The sequence below is a fragment of the Pelophylax lessonae genome (assembly GCF_965119305.1).
Source record: "Pelophylax lessonae genome assembly, contig: HAP1_SCAFFOLD_227, whole genome shotgun sequence".
In the NCBI taxonomy this organism is placed as follows: Eukaryota; Metazoa; Chordata; class Amphibia; order Anura; family Ranidae; genus Pelophylax; species Pelophylax lessonae.
The window spans coordinates 37,821-55,284 of NW_028120103.1; the positions used below are offsets into that span (position 1 = coordinate 37,821).

General features: G+C 45.3%; 1 protein-coding gene across 1 annotated transcript in view; it reads left to right on the forward strand.

Annotated features, from left to right (window-relative positions):
- Positions 1–17,464, forward strand: part of LOC309543570 (RNA-binding region-containing protein 3-like) — a 111,252-nt gene that overhangs the window by 23,399 nt on the left and 70,389 nt on the right. Inside the window, exon 5 of the mRNA XM_082276037.1 lies at positions 12,808–12,876. Coding sequence (XP_082132163.1) covers positions 12,808–12,876 — 69 coding nt within the window. The remainder of the gene's footprint in view (positions 1–12,807; positions 12,877–17,464) is intronic.

Here is a 17,464-nt window from a genome sequence, read left to right on the forward strand (position 1 = left end):
ATGCAGAATAAAAGTGTTTAACATGGGTTCCAGTGGCCCTAGTTCACACCAGTGTCGTGCGTTCCAGTGTAATCAACAAAAGTAAAGTGTGGCATTTTCTCTTACGTCCTCCGACAGTCGCCGACCATTCACACAGTCTTCACTAATGGGGTATTGCTTCCTCTCCACAGGAGTTTCTAGGCATAAGACTTGTAAAAGAACAATACATCTACATAGTCACACCTATGGGGGCTGTCCTTCTAGTCCAATACCCCACTGCAATAGCCATTCCAATTCAGTTTGTCTTCTGCCTAGCTTAGGAGTGGATAGGCTTCCCTGTGCTGAGGCTACAGTCTCAGCCTTCCTCTTTTTCTTTTATGATTTATTTTCAAAAGATGTAATTTTTCTTTACATTGTTAGCTGTTTATTTTACCAGCACTAGTTAGTGGATCTTCGGATGGAGACGGCGTTTGCGGAGCCGGGAATCGGACTGACCGTCCTGGTTCTCCAGGACAGAGGGTCAGATGGAATCCCAGCCCGCCATCGAGCGTTTCGCAGGCTATGTGTTGGCCCTGGCCTCACAAGCGACCCATCCCAGTCCATCAGGGATGCAGCCGTGTGAGGTGGCTACCTCACTGGACACAGCATAGGTTCATCCGTGCACTAATGGTGTCCTGCGTTCTGGCTGGCGGCACTCCCCTGCCATCTGAGGGTGGGCGATTTCCCGCTTGATATGAGGCACCCCACGCCATCAGGTACAGGTAAGTACATTCTGTGTGGGGCCTCTGTCTGGGGTCGGCAGTCCTGTGTGTCTGTGGTGTCCCCTATGTCTGTGCGTTTTTGGGCTTCCTGATCCGGTCACTGCGGGGGTTTTATTCTCTCACAGCAGTGCTGTGTGGGGTTTTGGGGGTCCCTCTCCTAAGGTCACTTTGGGTGCTTGGAGGTGCAGACACATGCAGCGGCCGCTGCGGGGTTAAAAACCGCCGGTCCGCCATTTTAAGTGTGGGCAGCATGTCTGGCTTCATTATGGGCGTTTATACAGCATGCTATGTAGTGATTTTGGCGCCTTGCGGAGCCATCTTGCGTGTGGCATTCGATCGTTCAGAGCACATGTCGGCGGCCATCTTGCCGAAGCCTCCCATTAGGTCTGGTCAGTTTTGTGCCTGCGGGGGGTCTGTGTGTCAGTCTCTATAGCGGTGTGCTGTGGGGGTCCGCGCCGCTCTTAAAGGGCCAGTTCAACAAACAAAACAAAAAAATAACTTTTTATTTCTGTTATGGAATCCCAGGACAGCAAATTCCCTCCAGCTTTGGTGGGGGATTCAGGGTCCTCTGAATCTTCTACCGTCACTAATTTTGGCTGCTGTTGTGGCAACTTTGGTGTCAAAAATGGATGTGCTGATATCTGAACGTGCTGCTAGGAAAAGGCCTAGAATTTCCTTTTCTTCTGATTCTGAGTGTGACATGGTTGCTGTAGGTAGCGTGGCCCTTTCGGGGTCTCGCTCTTCTCAGGACCCGCAAGAGTCTGAGTGGGAGGCGGAGGTTGCAGGGGTGGATGATTTCCCCCCCCCCCCCGGGTCACCCGAGGAACGCACAGCTATGAATGAGTTGATCCTAGCAGTAAAGGATACACTACATTTGGAGGATGAGACCACTCCGGGCGTTGTGTCCTCTTTTGGTACACACAGGACCCGCAAGACGGCGCAGGTTTTTCCTTGCCCTGCAGAGTTTCACCATAAGGTGAATGAGCTATGGCGTAATTTAAAACACACCTTCGTGGTGCCTAAGAAGTTTCAACTTCTCTACCCTTTTGCGGCTACTACGGCTGCGCGCTGGTTTGTGCCTCCTCAAGTGGATCACACGGTGGCCAGGTTGAACAGAGCTACCCTTCTCCCTGCCGAGGACTCCCCGGTGTTTAGGGATCCTACTGATAGGAGGCTGGAATCTCTTGCCTGACATTCCTACATGGTGGCGGGTTCCATGCTCAAGCCTATCTTTGCCTCTGTGATGGTGGCTCAGGCTGTGGCGGATTGGACCAAGGTGCTCAAACGCACCCTTGTGGCCGACTGCCCCTCCCACTACAGTGGAGATGGTGGATCAGATTTATCGCGGGGTCATGTATTTGTGCGATGCGGCTCTAAATGAGGCCCCTTTGGCGATACGCCTGTCCAGTGTCGCTGTGATTAACCGTCGCTTAATCTGGTTAAAATGCTGGTCGGCTGACCAAAAATCCAGGAAGACGGTGGCTGACATCCCCTATGCGGGGTCTCGCCTTTTTGGGGAATCCTTGGATGAATTAGTTAAAGGAGTCACTGGGGGTAAGAGCACTCTGCTGCCCCAGAATCCTAAGGGCAAGTTTTTCCGCGGTAAGCGGGGCCCCTCCTTTAAACCTACTCAAGGGTCCTTTCGTGCCTTCAAGGCGCAGAACAAGGGTAAACCCTTCAAGGGCCAAGGTGGTCAGAAAAAGCCCTGGTTTGGCAAACAAAAATCCGGCCAGGCTGGGGCGGCGGCTGCTTGAAGGGGCGCCCTCACCCGTTACAGGGGTGGGGGGACGTTTGCGCAGTTTCCTCCAACCTTGGCTGCTCCGAATCACGGACAGGTGGGTTCAGGAAATCATTCGGTCAGGGTACAAGATCAAATTTCTTTCACGGCTGGCGAACAGATTCTTTCCCTCAAATCTTCATTTGACCCTAGGGCGGGTACAGGACCTACATCAGGCGGTGCAGGATCTTCTCGCTCAGGGGGTGATCGTCCCGGTGCCTCATCGGGACAGGTTTCGGTGTTTTTATTCAAATCTGTTCACTGTGCCCAGAAAGGAGGGCAAAGTGCGTCCGATTCTGGACTTAAAAGAGTTTAACCGCTTTGTGCGAGTTCGAAAGTTCCGCATGGAATCACTCCGCTCGGTGGTGGCCTCCCTAAATCCGAGGGAGTTCCTGGCCTCTATAGACCTGAAGGATGCGTATCTACACATCCCCATTTTCGAGGGTCATCAGAGGTACCTCCGATTCGCTATCGCGAAGGAACATTACCAGTTTGTGGCGTTACCTTTCGGTCTCGCTTCGGCTCCAAGGGTCTTTACCAAAGTGTTGGCGCCTGTTCTGGGCCTGTTGCGGGCACAGGGCATTGTGGTCTTTGGATATCTGGACGATCTCCTGTTAAGATCGAGTGCCAGTCAGAGCCTGCTGCGCGATCTGTCTACTACAGTCCAGACGCTTCAGGAGTTCGGTTGGACAATCAACATTCAGAAGTCTCCTTCGGTTCGTCTCCCGTATCTGGGAATGGTTCTGGACTCTGCTCAAGCAAAGGTGTTCTTACCGGAGGACAAGCTCCGGACCCTACAGAACGAGGTCAGGTCCCTCAGGGACAACAAATCCTCGTCACTCAGGACCTGTATGCGGTCCCTGGGGTTGATGGTGTCGGCCTTCGAGTTTCACACGCGACCTCTTCAATCGGAGATCCTGGCCAGGTGGGACAGACTACCTCAGTCCTTGGACCTGAGAGCGTCTGAGTCGCCAAACCAGAATGGATCTCTTGTGGTGGCTTCAGTCCCCGGCGGTGTCGGACGGAAAATCCTTCCGGCCAATTTTGTGGACGGTAATGACCACGGATGCCAGCCTGTCAGGCTGGGGTGGCGTTCTGGGCAACCTGTCTGCCCAGGGCACCTGGTCAGAGGAGGAATCCTCCCTCCCAATCAACATTTTGGAATTGAGAGCGATCAGGCTGTGCCTGATCCACTGGTCGGATCATCTTCAGGGCCGTCCTGTACGGGTGCAGACGGACAATGCCACTGCGGTGGCTTACATCAATCACCAAGGGGGCACCAGGAGTGCCCGGGCGGCCCAGGAAGTGACCAGTATTCTGTCTTGGGCCGAGACTCATGTCCCGGCGTTATCGGCCGTTCACATTCCGGGTGTGGAGAATTGGCAGGCCGACTATCTGAGCCGCCAGACCCTGGACCAGCTTGAATGGTCCCTACACCCGGAGGTGTTTCAGATGCTGTGTGCGAAGTGGGGATCCCCGGATGTGGATCTGTTCGCGTCTCGACTAAACCACAAGGTGGAAAGGTTCGTGGCAAGAACGCGCGATCCTCTGGCAGACGCCTTGGATGCGTAGTGGTGCCTTGGCGTCAGTATCGACTGATCTATGCCTTTCCTCCGATTCAATTGTTGTCCAGGTTCCTTCGCAGGTTGGCCTCGGAACAATCACTGGTGATTCTGGTGGCACCGGACTGGCCTCGCCGGTCCTGGTGCACGGACATCGTTCACCTGGCTGTAGAGCCTCCGTGGCGGCTGCCAATGCGAGATCTGCTGTCCCAGGGACCGATCTTCCATCCTGCTTTACAGTCGCTGGCTTTAACAGCCTGGCTGTTGAAAGCCTGGTCCTGAGAGACAGGGATCTCTCCTCAGAGGTCATTCCTACTTTGATCAAGGCTAGAAAAGCCTCTTCTGGTAAAATTTATTACCGTACATGGAAAGCTTATTTTGCCTGGTGTGAGTCCAGGGGTTTCTCTCCTCATTCCTATTCGGTGGCGAGGGTGTTGGCTTTCCTTCAGACTGGTGTGGACCAGCGTCTTGCGTTGGCCAGGATTAAGGGCCAGGTCTCTGCACTGGCTATTCTTTTCCAGCGCCCTGTGGCGTCTTAATTCCTTGATTCGCACCTTTATTCAAGGTGTGCGTCACTTGGCTCCTCCTAGAAGGGAGCCTTTACCTCCATGGGACTTGAACTTGGTTCTGTCCGTGTTGCAGCGTTCCCCTTTTGAAAACATCAGGGAAATGTGACCTAATCCGTCCTTTTTGCCAAAGGTGGTTTCGGAATTCCACCTGAATGAGGACAATGTTTTGCCTTCACTTTGTGCGAACCCTAAGAATCCAAAGGAGGTTGCCTTGCATTCCTTGGATGTTGTCCGGACGATCAGGGTTTACCTGTCGTCGACTGAATCCTTTCAAAAATCGGATTCTCTTTGTCTTTCCTGAGGGACCTCGGAAGGGTATGGCTGTGTCTGCAGCAACCATTGGCAAATGGATCAGACAGACCATTGTACAGGCTTATTCGTTGCAAGAACGGGTTCCTCCCTTCCCAGTCAAGGCGCACTCTACCAGATCGGTGAGTACGTCCTGGGCCCTCCGGCATCAGGCCTCAGTGGCCCAGGTGTGCAAGGCTGCGACTTGGTCGTCGGTGCACACCTTTTCCAAATTCTATAAAATTGATGTTCTGGCGTCAGCTGATGCCCTCCTTTGGCCGCAAAGTTCTCTGTGCGGCAGTGCCATAGGGAACCCTGGGTTGTACGGGTCCCTGGCTGTCGGGGTTGTTTTTTCCCCTTGGTTATTTGTTTTCCTGGGTTGTTGCTCATGTTGAGCCCTTTCTTGTTACCCAGAAGGTCACCTTTCTGTGCATGTAAGGTTCCTTTCTCTGTCGGTACTGCGTTGCTTTTCTGGCGGTTGCGTTGCCCACCCCTCATGTCTACACTGCTTTGGGACATCCCCATAAGTGAAGACTGTGTGAATGGGCGGCGACTGTCGGAGGACGTAAGAGAAAACTGAATTTTTGTAAAATCTTACCGTAAAATTCCTTTCTCTGAGTCCTCCGACAGTCGCCGCCCCGCCCCTCTTTTGGGGTTTTTTATACACTATCACTGCTTGCGACCAAACTGAATTGGGATGGCTATTGCAGGGGGGTATTGGACTAGGACAGCCCCCATGGGTGTGACTATGTAGATGTATTGTTCTTTTACAAGTCTTATGCCTAAACTCCTGTGGAGACGAAGTCAATACCCCCATAAATAAAGACTGTGTGAATGGGCGACGACTTCGGAGGACTCGGAGAAAGGAATTTTACGGTAAGATTTTACAAAAATTCTGTTTTTTGCATTAGTTGTTGGGAGCCGGCAACCAGTGACTCATCCCGGATGTCATGGAGAAGTCACTGGCTGTTAAGATGCTGGTTGGTGGCATCTCCTAACAACCAAAGCAAAAATGGACTGTTGGTCCGTTTTACATCCATTTTGGTCCGCTTATGTTTTTTAAACATGTAAGAATGTATATCCCAGCTAAATGAAAGATTGGAGGTGGTTTGCCAACATCCCTGGGCTGAACAAGCAAAGTGGGGGGTCCCCCTAGGGTTGGGACTTTACCGGCAAACACACTTCCACGATATGTAAAAGTTAAATAATTTTATTAACAAAAGATAAAATAGATCATACATTGATCTAAGTTGTAGCATAGATATGTACAGAAAACATAGATTATATGGTATTCAAAGCATAGGTGTAAACAAAATGATTGAAAAAGATATAGTGATGCATATACTCGAAGGTATATGTAGGTTACTTGAAGGAAATCCTCCCACCCGACGCGTTTCAGGCACACAGGCCTTTCCTCAGGGGTCTGAAAGTGGGGAGGTTTTTTGATTTCCTATATAACATAATAGATATTATATAAATTAGTTATATGGAGTATTGCGTCAATTTCAATATAGATAGATCTCAAACATTCAATGTTATACCTATAGAAAAGTTTAGGATAAGGAAGTTTCTTATACCTGTGAGTATGTAGAAGGTGTGACAAGTGAGTCACTGCTGCTAAAAGAAAGAAAGAAGGGAAGAGGGTTCCGCTGTGTCGAGTGTCGATGTACCGCACCTCTTGGTCCCCGGAGGTGTGAGTCTTTCCAGGTGTGGCCCCAGCGAGGATGCTCAAAAGAAGGGGTCCGCAGTTTGTCTCTGTGTGGACGTATATATAGGAAGGTTGATCGTTTTAGTAAACTCAGAGAAATAGGTAATGTAATTTTAAAATGACTGCGGTGGTACAAAAGAAGGGGTGAGAAAATCACCTTATGGCAATTGTCGCAGCATATATATTGTTGAGAATATGCCTGTTGTGCTGAAGTTCGAGGAATGGTTGGTTTAATCTTCTGAAAGAAACACACATATACGTATATACATATGTATGTATACATCCGCATGTATATATGTATGCTATTTGTTTGGGACTGGGTCGTATCAAAAATTTAATCAAGGAGAATATATATGTTTTCATACCTTAGTTTGTTGGTATATATGTTCCGGAGAGGTTTAGTGATAGGAGATGTATTGTTGGTTCTCCGTCAATAACGAGGGGAAAGTGTGGTCCCTGGGTGAATATTTAGATGGAAGCACATTAGATAAAGGGAGGAGGAATAGAGAGTATTTATATTTGTAAATATTGATTAGGATATACCTAAGTAAATTCAGTCAGTCCATATTTGGTTCTCCCCTCTATGTTGCTGAAAAATGCATCTAGGGACCAAACATATGACATCTATGTAGCATACAATGAGATGATGAGGGGTAGACAAGGAGGGGGGGAAAAAAAAAAAAAAAAAAAAGTGAGGTTTAGGAAGTTCCAGGGGTGAGTCTGGATGGTAAAGTACCTGGTGTTAGGGATGGTGATGAATATTCAGGCTGGATTCCGTTGTCTTGTGGTATCCCTGAAATGGTATGTTACCTATTAGGATCATCTAGTAATAGTAGTAATAAGGATGGCTTGAAGGAGTGGTAAGGTTCCGGATGTTTACCTGGGGTTCAGGGGGTCCTCTGTGCGATCACGGCAGCGGGTGCTATGGTAAGCATCTGCCGCTGTTTAAATGTCGGTAAGGGACGCCGGGGCATGCGCAGTGCAAGCCGCAGGCACGCTGTTGCGTCCTTTGTGCGGCCAATGGCATCCCCCGCCGATGGAACGCAGGACACGCCCCCGGATGCGGAAGCGCGGCCTGCGTTCCAACGGCACCGACGCAATGATTGGTCCCAGCGTTGCGGGCGGGGATGATGTCTTCGCCCGTCGTCCGTAGGCGGGGCCAAAGTCCGGGGGAGGCCCGCATGGAGAATGCGTCTCCCCCCGGGTGCGCCGGGTGGGGCCACGAAGGGAAGAACAGCCCCAGGGGATGGAGAGATGAGAAGGGGCGGGGCCGACCTCGACATCTGGGAACAAGTGGACAAAGCAAGGAAGTGGTAGCTGGAAAGGAGGGGAGTGTGTGAGGGAATGAAGGAGAGAAGGAGGGGGGACAGAGGAGGAGAGATATGAATCTAGGATGGGGTGAAGAATGTTATAGAATGTTAGAAAGGTATTTCCATACTTAAAGTATCATACATTGGTCCATATAGAGTAATATGAGGCAATATCTAGCAAGACTAGAGGCTTATAACTGTATATATATATACCGAGAAGAATATATACTTAAAAAAGCTTATTAGTAGTTAGGTTATTGTCAAAAGAGATATTGATCTATACATTCAATATTAAATAAACAAAACAGAACAAAACAAAATATATCTTCAAAGATCTATGTATATACTGTAATTGTATATATAAAGTAGCCACATATGTCTATATCCTCTGGTACAACGGTATGGAAAAAATGAATAGAGAGAAGGAATTGTGGTGTAAAACCTGAGAACAGGAACCTCTACTGGTCTGGGAACAGCAGGCCTAGTTAGTACGAGAAGGAGCAATGGACAGGTCATATAAATATTCATATTAAGATGTTCATATAAGTTACATCATTTTTTATTTTACACTGAAAAAAATATATATAATATAAAATAATAATAATGACGACTGAGGAGAAAAGATGGGGTGGGCTGGGTTTACTTTTCCCAACCTCCGGAAGAGAACCCTTCCAAGAAGGGTCTATAGCTGAGGGAGTCGTTAAGGCCTGGGGGTGAAGTGGCGTTAAGTTCCACTATCCAGCGTGTTTCACGCTGTAATAGTGTTTTGTTCCAGTCTCCCCCTCTTGTGTTTGGGTGTATTCTATCTAAGATGATGAATTGAATCGCAGGGAAATGGCCATGGTGGAAATCTCTAACGTGTCTGCCTAGTGGAAGATCGGGGTTGGCCGTCTTCATGCTTAAAATATGTCGATAAGCTCTATTGTGGAACTCGAGTTTGGTTTTACCGACATAGTACCCGCCACATGGGCATAGTAGTAGATATACTACCCCAGCGGTTTTGCAGTTGGCATAATGTCGTGGTAGGTATTGTTTGCCATTGGGTAGGGTAATATTGGGGGTAGTGCACATATATTGACAATAAGTGCATCCACCACAGCGGAAGGTTCCTGGTCTTTTACAGGGGTCTCGTCTAGATTTACCTGTATACTCGCTATGGACTAGCATGTCCTTTAGTGATTTTGTTTTTCTAAAGGTGATTGCCGGGTATTGTTGTATGTGTTGATTGAGCGTGGGGTCAATTGTCAATAGGTGCCAGTATTTGTTAATAATTTTCTTGACTGTGGCATGCTGTTTGGTGTATTTTGTAATAATACGGATGGTATCTGTCTTTGCTGTTGTTTGTTTTTGTGGCTTAGGAAATAGTAGGTCTGATCTGTTTTTTGCCGCGGCCCGTTTAAAGGCTCTTTTTAGGCATGTGTTAGAGTATCCTCGTGTACGGAGTCTCTCTCTTAGTTTATTGGCCTCAATTTGGAATGTTTCATTGTCTGAGCAATTACGGCGAGTTCTAAGGTACTGACTGTAGGGGATGGATTTGAGAAGGGGGGCTGTGTGTGAACTGGTAGCATGTAATATTGTATTCCCGGCAGTGGGTTTGCGGTATATGGAGCTAGTAAGTAAGCCTTCGGCATTTTTTTCAATGGTTACATCAAGGAAATTTATTGTCTGTTGGTGATATGTCATAGTGAATGATAAATTAAAGTTGTTTGTATTCATGCGTGTTATGCAATCGTGTAATAGATCCAGGGATCCCGTCCATATGATGAACACATCATCTATATATCTATACCAGGATAAGATATGGTCTGTGAAGGATGCAAGTGTAGGATCTAGTAGAAATGAACGTTCCCATTCCCCCAGGTACAAGTTGGCATAGGATGGGGCGCAGCCTGTTCCCATTGCCACGCCTTGTACCTGGAGGAAGTGGGAACCGTTGAAGGAAAAGGCATTATGTGTCAGAATATACTCTAAGGCTTGGATGAGGAAGTCATTGAAGGGGGTGGGTGTGGGATTGGATTGTTGGAGGACACGTCGGATAGCCGCTATTCCTTGTGCATGTGGAATGGAGCTGTATAGAGCCTCTACATCCACTGCTACTAAGAAGGCTTCCGGAGGTACGACCAGACCTTCAATTATTTGCAGAAGGTGAATGGTATCCTTTACATATGACGAAAGGTCTTCTACGTACGGTCTCAGTTTCTCGTCGATGAGTTTGCTTAGATTCTCAGAGATACTACCTCTGCCTGATACAATGGGTCTTCCTGGTGGGTTTTCTAGATTTTTATGTACCTTCGGTAGGCTGTAAAATGTAGGGATTTTGGGGTGACTTATACGGATATATTCCCAGCATTCTTTGTCTATGGTGTTGTAGTAATATGCTGTGTCTACTAGTGAGTAGAACTCCTGGTGATATTTGTCAATGGTAGATTTAGTAATCGGTCTGTACCAGTCGTAGTTTTGTAGAATTTTGTTGCACATTGATGTATATTGGTTATTGTGCATAATCACAATGTTGCCCCCTTTGTCGGAGGGTTTAATCGTGAGTTCTGATTGTTGTAGTAAAGTGTCTAGTGCTTTTTTCTCTGAAGGTGAGAAATTGGAGCTTAATTTAGATGCTTTGAGTTTTTTGATATCTTGAGTAGTGGTTAGGAAGGCATTGAGATTGGGGTTGAGGGAGGGGGAGGGGAACTTATCCGATTTCTTCTTAAGTGTTGTTGTGTTGGTTGTATTTGTTGGTGATGAGTCTACGTGTGCGTTTAGGAGAGATTCTAGGTCGATCTTGTCAATCAGATCCAGACCTTCCTGTTCCTCTAGTAATGACATCAATGTGTCTAGGGCTAGATTTTCTGCTGGCATTTTTTCTTTGGGTTTAGTATAGAAGCTTTTTAATAAAAGTTTCCTAGCAAAGATTTGGAGGTCTTTTATAACTTCAAAATTATCAGTGCTCGAGTCAGGGCAGAAGCTTAGGCCCTTGGTAAGGAGGTTTAATTGATCTTCGGTTAAGGTGTAGTCGGAGAGATTAATGATGTTCATAAAGTTAGTTATAGGTTCAGGGCTTAGTGTATGTCATGTTTGATGTGAAGGTGCTTGGGGAAGTGTGGAGGGTGGTCCTTCTAGTTCGTTCGAAGGAGTGATGGGGGGTGCTATGGTGCTCGTGGTTTTAAAGATGGGTGCTGTGGTCGGTCTACTGGTGCCGTTGCGTAAGGTACCTGTATTGCGTGAGGAGGGCGTCCCTGTCGGTGCGCGTGGGAGTGATTGTGAAGGGGCGTGCGATTCGGTGATGTGCTTCTTGACATGTTGGTCCTCGTTGTCTTGAGGGGTCCTCTTCGTTTTTTGCTTTCTGTTTCCGTGTGATTGCTGTGAGGATGAAGAAATAGAGGAGTTAATGGATGAATCTGAACCGTGAAAATATTTCCTGTCTCTAGTATTACGAGTTTGGGGTATTGTTTTCTGCCATTTGTAGGCTTTTTGTTTATCTAATGTGCTTCCATCTAAATATTCACCCAGGGACCACACTTTCCCCTCGTTATTGACGGAGAACCAACAATACATCTCCTATCACTAAACCTCTCCGGAACATATATACCAACAAACTAAGGTATGAAAACATATATATTCTCCTTGATTAAATTTTTGATACGACCCAGTCCCAAACAAATAGCATACATATATACATGCGGATGTATACATACATATGTATATACGTATATGTGTGTTTCTTTCAGAGGATTAAACCAACCATTCCTCGAACTTCAGCACAACAGGCATATTCTCAACAATATATATGCTGCGACAATTGCCATAAGGTGATTTTCTCACCCCTTCTTTTGTACCACCGCAGTCATTTTAAAATTACATTACCTATTTCTCTGAGTTTACTAAAACGATCAACCTTCCTATATATACGTCCACACAGAGACAAACTGCGGACCCCTTCTTTTGAGCATCCTCGCTGGGGCCACACCTGGAAAGACTCACACCTCCGGGGACCAAGAGGTGCGGTACATCGACACTCGACACAGCGGAACCCTCTTCCCTTCTTTCTTTCTTTTAGCAGCAGTGACTCACTTGTCACACCTTCTACATACTCACAGGTATAAGAAACTTCCTTATCCTAAACTTTTCTATAGGTATAACATTGAATGTTTGAGATCTATCTATATTGAAATTGACGCAATACTCCATATAACTAATTTATATAATATCTATTATGTTATATAGGAAATCAAAAAACCTCCCCACTTTCAGACCCCTGAGGAAAGGCCTGTGTGCCTGAAACGCGTCGGGTGGGAGGATTTCCTTCAAGTAACCTACATATACCTTCGAGTATATGCATCACTATATCTTTTTCAATCATTTTGTTTACACCTATGCTTTGAATACCATATAATCTATGTTTTCTGTACATATCTATGCTACAACTTAGATCAATGTATGATCTATTTTATCTTTTGTTAATAAAATTATTTAACTTTTACATATCGTGGAAGTGTGTTTGCCGGTAAAGTCCCAACCCTAGGGGGACCCCCCACTTTGCATGTTTTTTAAACAGAACAAAAATAGAGACTTGGACTTTGAATGAACGCAGATGTAAACAGATGATTATCTGTTTGCCCATAGGAATGCATTGCTGTCGCTTTTTTCATCTGTCAACGGATAAATAAAGAATGGACATACAGAAATCCCATGTGAAAGAATCCTAAGGAATATGCTTCTGTTTTACTGTCAGTCAAAAACTGGCTTATTGGATAATGGGTTTTTGCTTTGTTTTGGCTGAATGAGTTCAATTTTTACAATCAGTGATACAGTGGTTGGTATCCTTGCTATATCTAATGAGAGACATTTTATTTTAGGTGTTGCATTTAATGAACAAAATGAATCTTCCAGCTCCTTTTGGACGTCTCACTGCACAGCCTCCTTTGGTGAGCAGATATTTGTATCATACATGTTTTACAGCACTTGAACTAAAATAAAAAAGATTATATATGATCAAAATTGGGGAAAAATGTATGTGCACTTGATTGTTTTTGAATTAATGCAATCTTCATTTCTTAACGTTTTGATGGAATTTTTGCTGTGGCTATACCATTCTAATAGAACCGTGTTTTCCAACCAACAAGACACTTGCTTTTCAATAACCAAGACACTTTAACAAAAAAAACTTTGGTGGAAAACACAATGATCAAAATTGGAGAACCATAATGACTGTAGCATGGAGAAAGAATACAACTAAGTTTACAACAATGAACAATTTGTAGGAAGTGTACGGGCTCTTGCTTTGAATGACTTCAGCACATCTGCGGCCACAGGACATTACTAGTCTATCACACTGCTTTGGTGTGATTTTTATTCCACTCTTCCAGTCCCTTCCACAGTTCGGTGACTGTAGTGGGTTTCTTGGCCATAACTTTGCCAAGGATTTTCCAGAGATTTTCTGTTGGGTTTAGATCAGGACTCTGGTCTGGCCATTTAATTATTTTCAATGTTTTCAGCTTTAAGGAACTGCTTTACCAGTTTTGCTGTGTGACAGGGTGTATTGTCATGTATAGAAATTGCTGCCGGATTGGGTGATGAACGCAGAGAAGAAGGTTCTGATTAACATTTACATTCACTCTGCCGTGTAGCTGTATAAGAGACCAAAATCCTGCTGCAGGAAACATCCACCATACCATGACGGGCTCCCTGTCCACCTTTCAAGGACTTCTTTACACACTTTGGGTTCAGTCTTTCCCCAGTTTGACAACGAACCTTGTTTCCCATCGGACCCAAATAAGTTTAAACTTGCTTTCATCACTAAAGTGAACTTTGGACCAGTTCTTCTCTGTCCATACAGCATGCTCCTCAGCAAAGTTTAGTCTAGCTTTTTTTATTCTTTCTGCTAATGAGGTTTGGTCACTGCAGAGTGGGATTTCAGTCCAAATGTAAACGTCGAGACACTGTATGACGAGACAGATCCTTACTCTGGTCAGTATGAACTGGCAAGCAGCTGCAGTGTTGAACCGATTGCCCATTGAGTTTCTCTGCATTTATCTTGTCCTCTCTTGCATTTGTCTTTTGTGGAGGACCAGCCTTCTTGGAAGACTTGAATGAGTTTGTGACGTAAAGATGTAATCTTCTAGAAATCACAGACTTAAAATAACAAACTTCTCTTGCTATGGTTGAAAGGATCATCCCTTCATCTGGACAACCTGTTGCTGGAGGATTTCAGTCGCTTTAGAATGACTCACCATCTTGCAAAGTCAGTGAAAACTGGAAAGTTAGGCTGCCAGTTAAATAGGGTTTGTCATAAAATTAAAGAAATTAGCCCAAGATTAACACCAATAACTGGGAGGTATCTGAAAGTGTTCTCTAATTTTCATCAGCGTTCTTTTTCAAATCTCATTGAAGTTTTTTATTCTGTGCTTCAAAATATATGTAACTCATGAAATATGCTTAACAAAACTGCTCTCTTACTTCTGTTTTACATCCTTTCAAATAGGACTAAGCAGTGACTTTGAAATTTAGGAACTTGTAGGTTGTTCTCGTGTGTATGTGTATGTATGTATGTATGTGTATGTATGTATGTGTGTATGTGTGTGTATATATATATATATATATATATACCGTGTGTGTATATATACAGGTCCTTCTCAAAAAATTAGCATATTGTGATAAAGTTCATTATTTTTCTGATCGTGTGTATGTATGTGTGTGTGTGTGTGTGTGTGTGTGTGTGTGTGTGTGTGTGTGTGTGTGTATGTATGTGTATTGTATTAGCATATTGTGATAAAGTTCATTATTTTCTGTAATGTACTGATAAACATTAGACTTTCATATATTTTAGATTCATTACACACAACTGAAGTAGTACAAGCATTTTATTGTTTTAATATTGATGATTTTGGCATACAGCTCATGAAAACCCAAAATTCCTATCTCAAAAAATTAGCATATCATGAAAAGGTTCTCTAAACTAGCTATTAACCTAATCATCTGAATCAACTAATTAACTCTAAACATCTGCAAAAGATTACTGAGGCTTTTAAAAACTCCCAGCCTGGTTCATTACTCAAAACCGCAATCATGAGTAAGACTGCCGACCTGACTGCTGTCCAGAAGGCCATCATTGACACCCTCAAGCAAGAGGGTAAGACACAGAAATTTCTGAACGAATAGGCTGTTCCCAGAGTGCTGTATCAAGGCACCTCAGTGGGAAGTCTGTGGGAAGGAAAAAGTGTGTCAGAAAACGCTTCACAACGAGAAGAGGTGACCGGACCCTAAGGAAGATTGTGGAGCAGGACCGATTCCAGACCTTGTGGGACCTGCGGAAGCAGTGGACTGAGTCTGGAGTAGAAACATCTAGAGCCACCGTGTACAGGCATGTGCAGGAAATGGGCTACAGGTGCCGCATTCCCCAGGCCAAGCCACTTTTGAACCAGAAACAGCTGCAGAAGCGCCTGACCTGGGCTACAGAGAAGCAGCACTGGACTGTTGCTCAGTGGTCCAAAGTACTTTTTTCGGATGAAAGCTAATTTTGCATGTCATTCGGAAATCAAGGTGCCAGAGTCTGGAGGAAGACTGGGGAGAGGAAAATGCCTGAAGTCCAGTGTCAAGTACCCACAGTCAGTGATGGTCTGTGGTGCCATGTCAGCTGCTGGTGTTGGTCCACTGTGTTTTATCAAGGGCAGGGTCAATGCAGCTAGCTATCAGGAGATTTTGGAGCACTTCATGCTTCCATCTGCTGAAAAGCTTTATGGAGATGAAGATTTCATTTTTTAGCATGACCTGGCACCTGCTCACAGTGCTAAAACCACTGGTAAATGGTTTACTGACCATGGTATTACTGTGCTCAATTGGCCTGCCAAATCTCCTGACCTGAACCCCATAGAGAATCTGTGGGATGTTGTGAAGAGAAAGTTGAGAGACGCAAGACCCAACACTCTGGATGAGCTCAAGGCCGCTATCGAAGCATCCTGGGCCTCCATAAAACCTCAGCAGTGCCACAGGCTGATTGCCTCCATGCCACGCCGCATTGAAGCAGTCATTTCTGCAAAAGGATTCCCGACCAAGTATTGAGTGCATAACTGAACATAATTTTTTTTGAAGGTTGACTTTTTTTGTATTAAAAACACTTTTCTTTTATTGGTCGGATGAAATATGCTAATTTTTTGAGATAGGAATTTTGGGTTTTCATGAGCTGTATGCCAAAATCATCAATATTAAAACAATAAAAGGCTTGCACTACTTCAGCTGTGTGTAATGAATCTAAAATATATTAAAAAGTCTAATGTTTATCAGTACATTACAGAAAATAATGAACTTTATCACAATATGCTAATTTTTTTAGAAGGATCTGTATGTATGTATGTATATGTGTATGTGTATATATATATATTATGTATGTATGTGTGTGTATATGTATGTGTATATATATATATATATATATAGTAGCAGAGCGTCCCAGAGAGAGCTGGGAAAAGTCCTGTTCGGGGTTTATACATCCCCAGGCACCTTTCATACACGTTTAGGGATCTCTGATCCATGATCCAGTTCAGATCTTGGTCCTCTCCCCCAGGCCAATTTAAACTCCCCTGAGACAGCCAGTGCTCTCTCAGCCTGGGAAATCAGACAACGTTTGTCTATGAGAGCAGAAGGTTGTTAAAACTGTCAGATTGTGTCTGTGGAAGCTGACAAGCTGTAGGCTTGCTCAGCCTGTAAGTGAGTGCCTGCATTGTGTACAATAAGTGCCGGGACACAGCTAGGTTTTTGTTTTGTTATTATTTCTCCTGCTTTTTTCTTTAAAGCACTGTACAGCACTTGGATATAGCACCAATAAACACTGCACTGTTTGTCACTACCGCACTGGATTTGGTATCTGTGCCTGAAAGACTGCTTTTTCCAGGGAGCTTTGCACCTGCTACCTGTTCCCCAGCTTACATATGGTGGAGGCCTGCGGGCAGTGGTAGTAAGTTACTACTTAAAGGGCCAGTACCTGGAGTGACTGAACATGGAGGAAATTCTCAAACAGTTGGTTTTATCCAACACTGCACAGCAGCAAGCAAAAGCAGCGCAGCAGCAAGCAAACTCTTTGCTTCAACAACAGATTGGTGCTGATTGGTGCTGTACAAGAGCAAGCCCAGTTAATGTTTGAAAAACTGGCAAGTGCTGCAGAAACAAACAGAAAGGCGCTGGTTGAGGTGGTGCAGACACTTGCGCAAGAGTCTGCTGCTAAAACCGAAGGGGTTAGAGACAGCTCCTCAGCCATCTATGTGGGTCGCTTCCTGTCCAAGATGACTGCTAACAATGACCCAGAGGCCTTTCTGGTTAAGTTTTGAGAGAACCGCTGAAAGAGAAGGCTGGCCCAAAACCCAGTGGGCAGGATTGATCTCTGCCTTAGTGGGGAATCGCAGAAGGCCTTTTACAATTTGGAGTCCATGGATGCAGGACAGTATGAGAAGGTCGAGGAGGAAATCCTGGCGCATCTCAGTGTCACCTTGGCCGTTCAAGCCCAGCGGGTCAACAGCTGGTCCT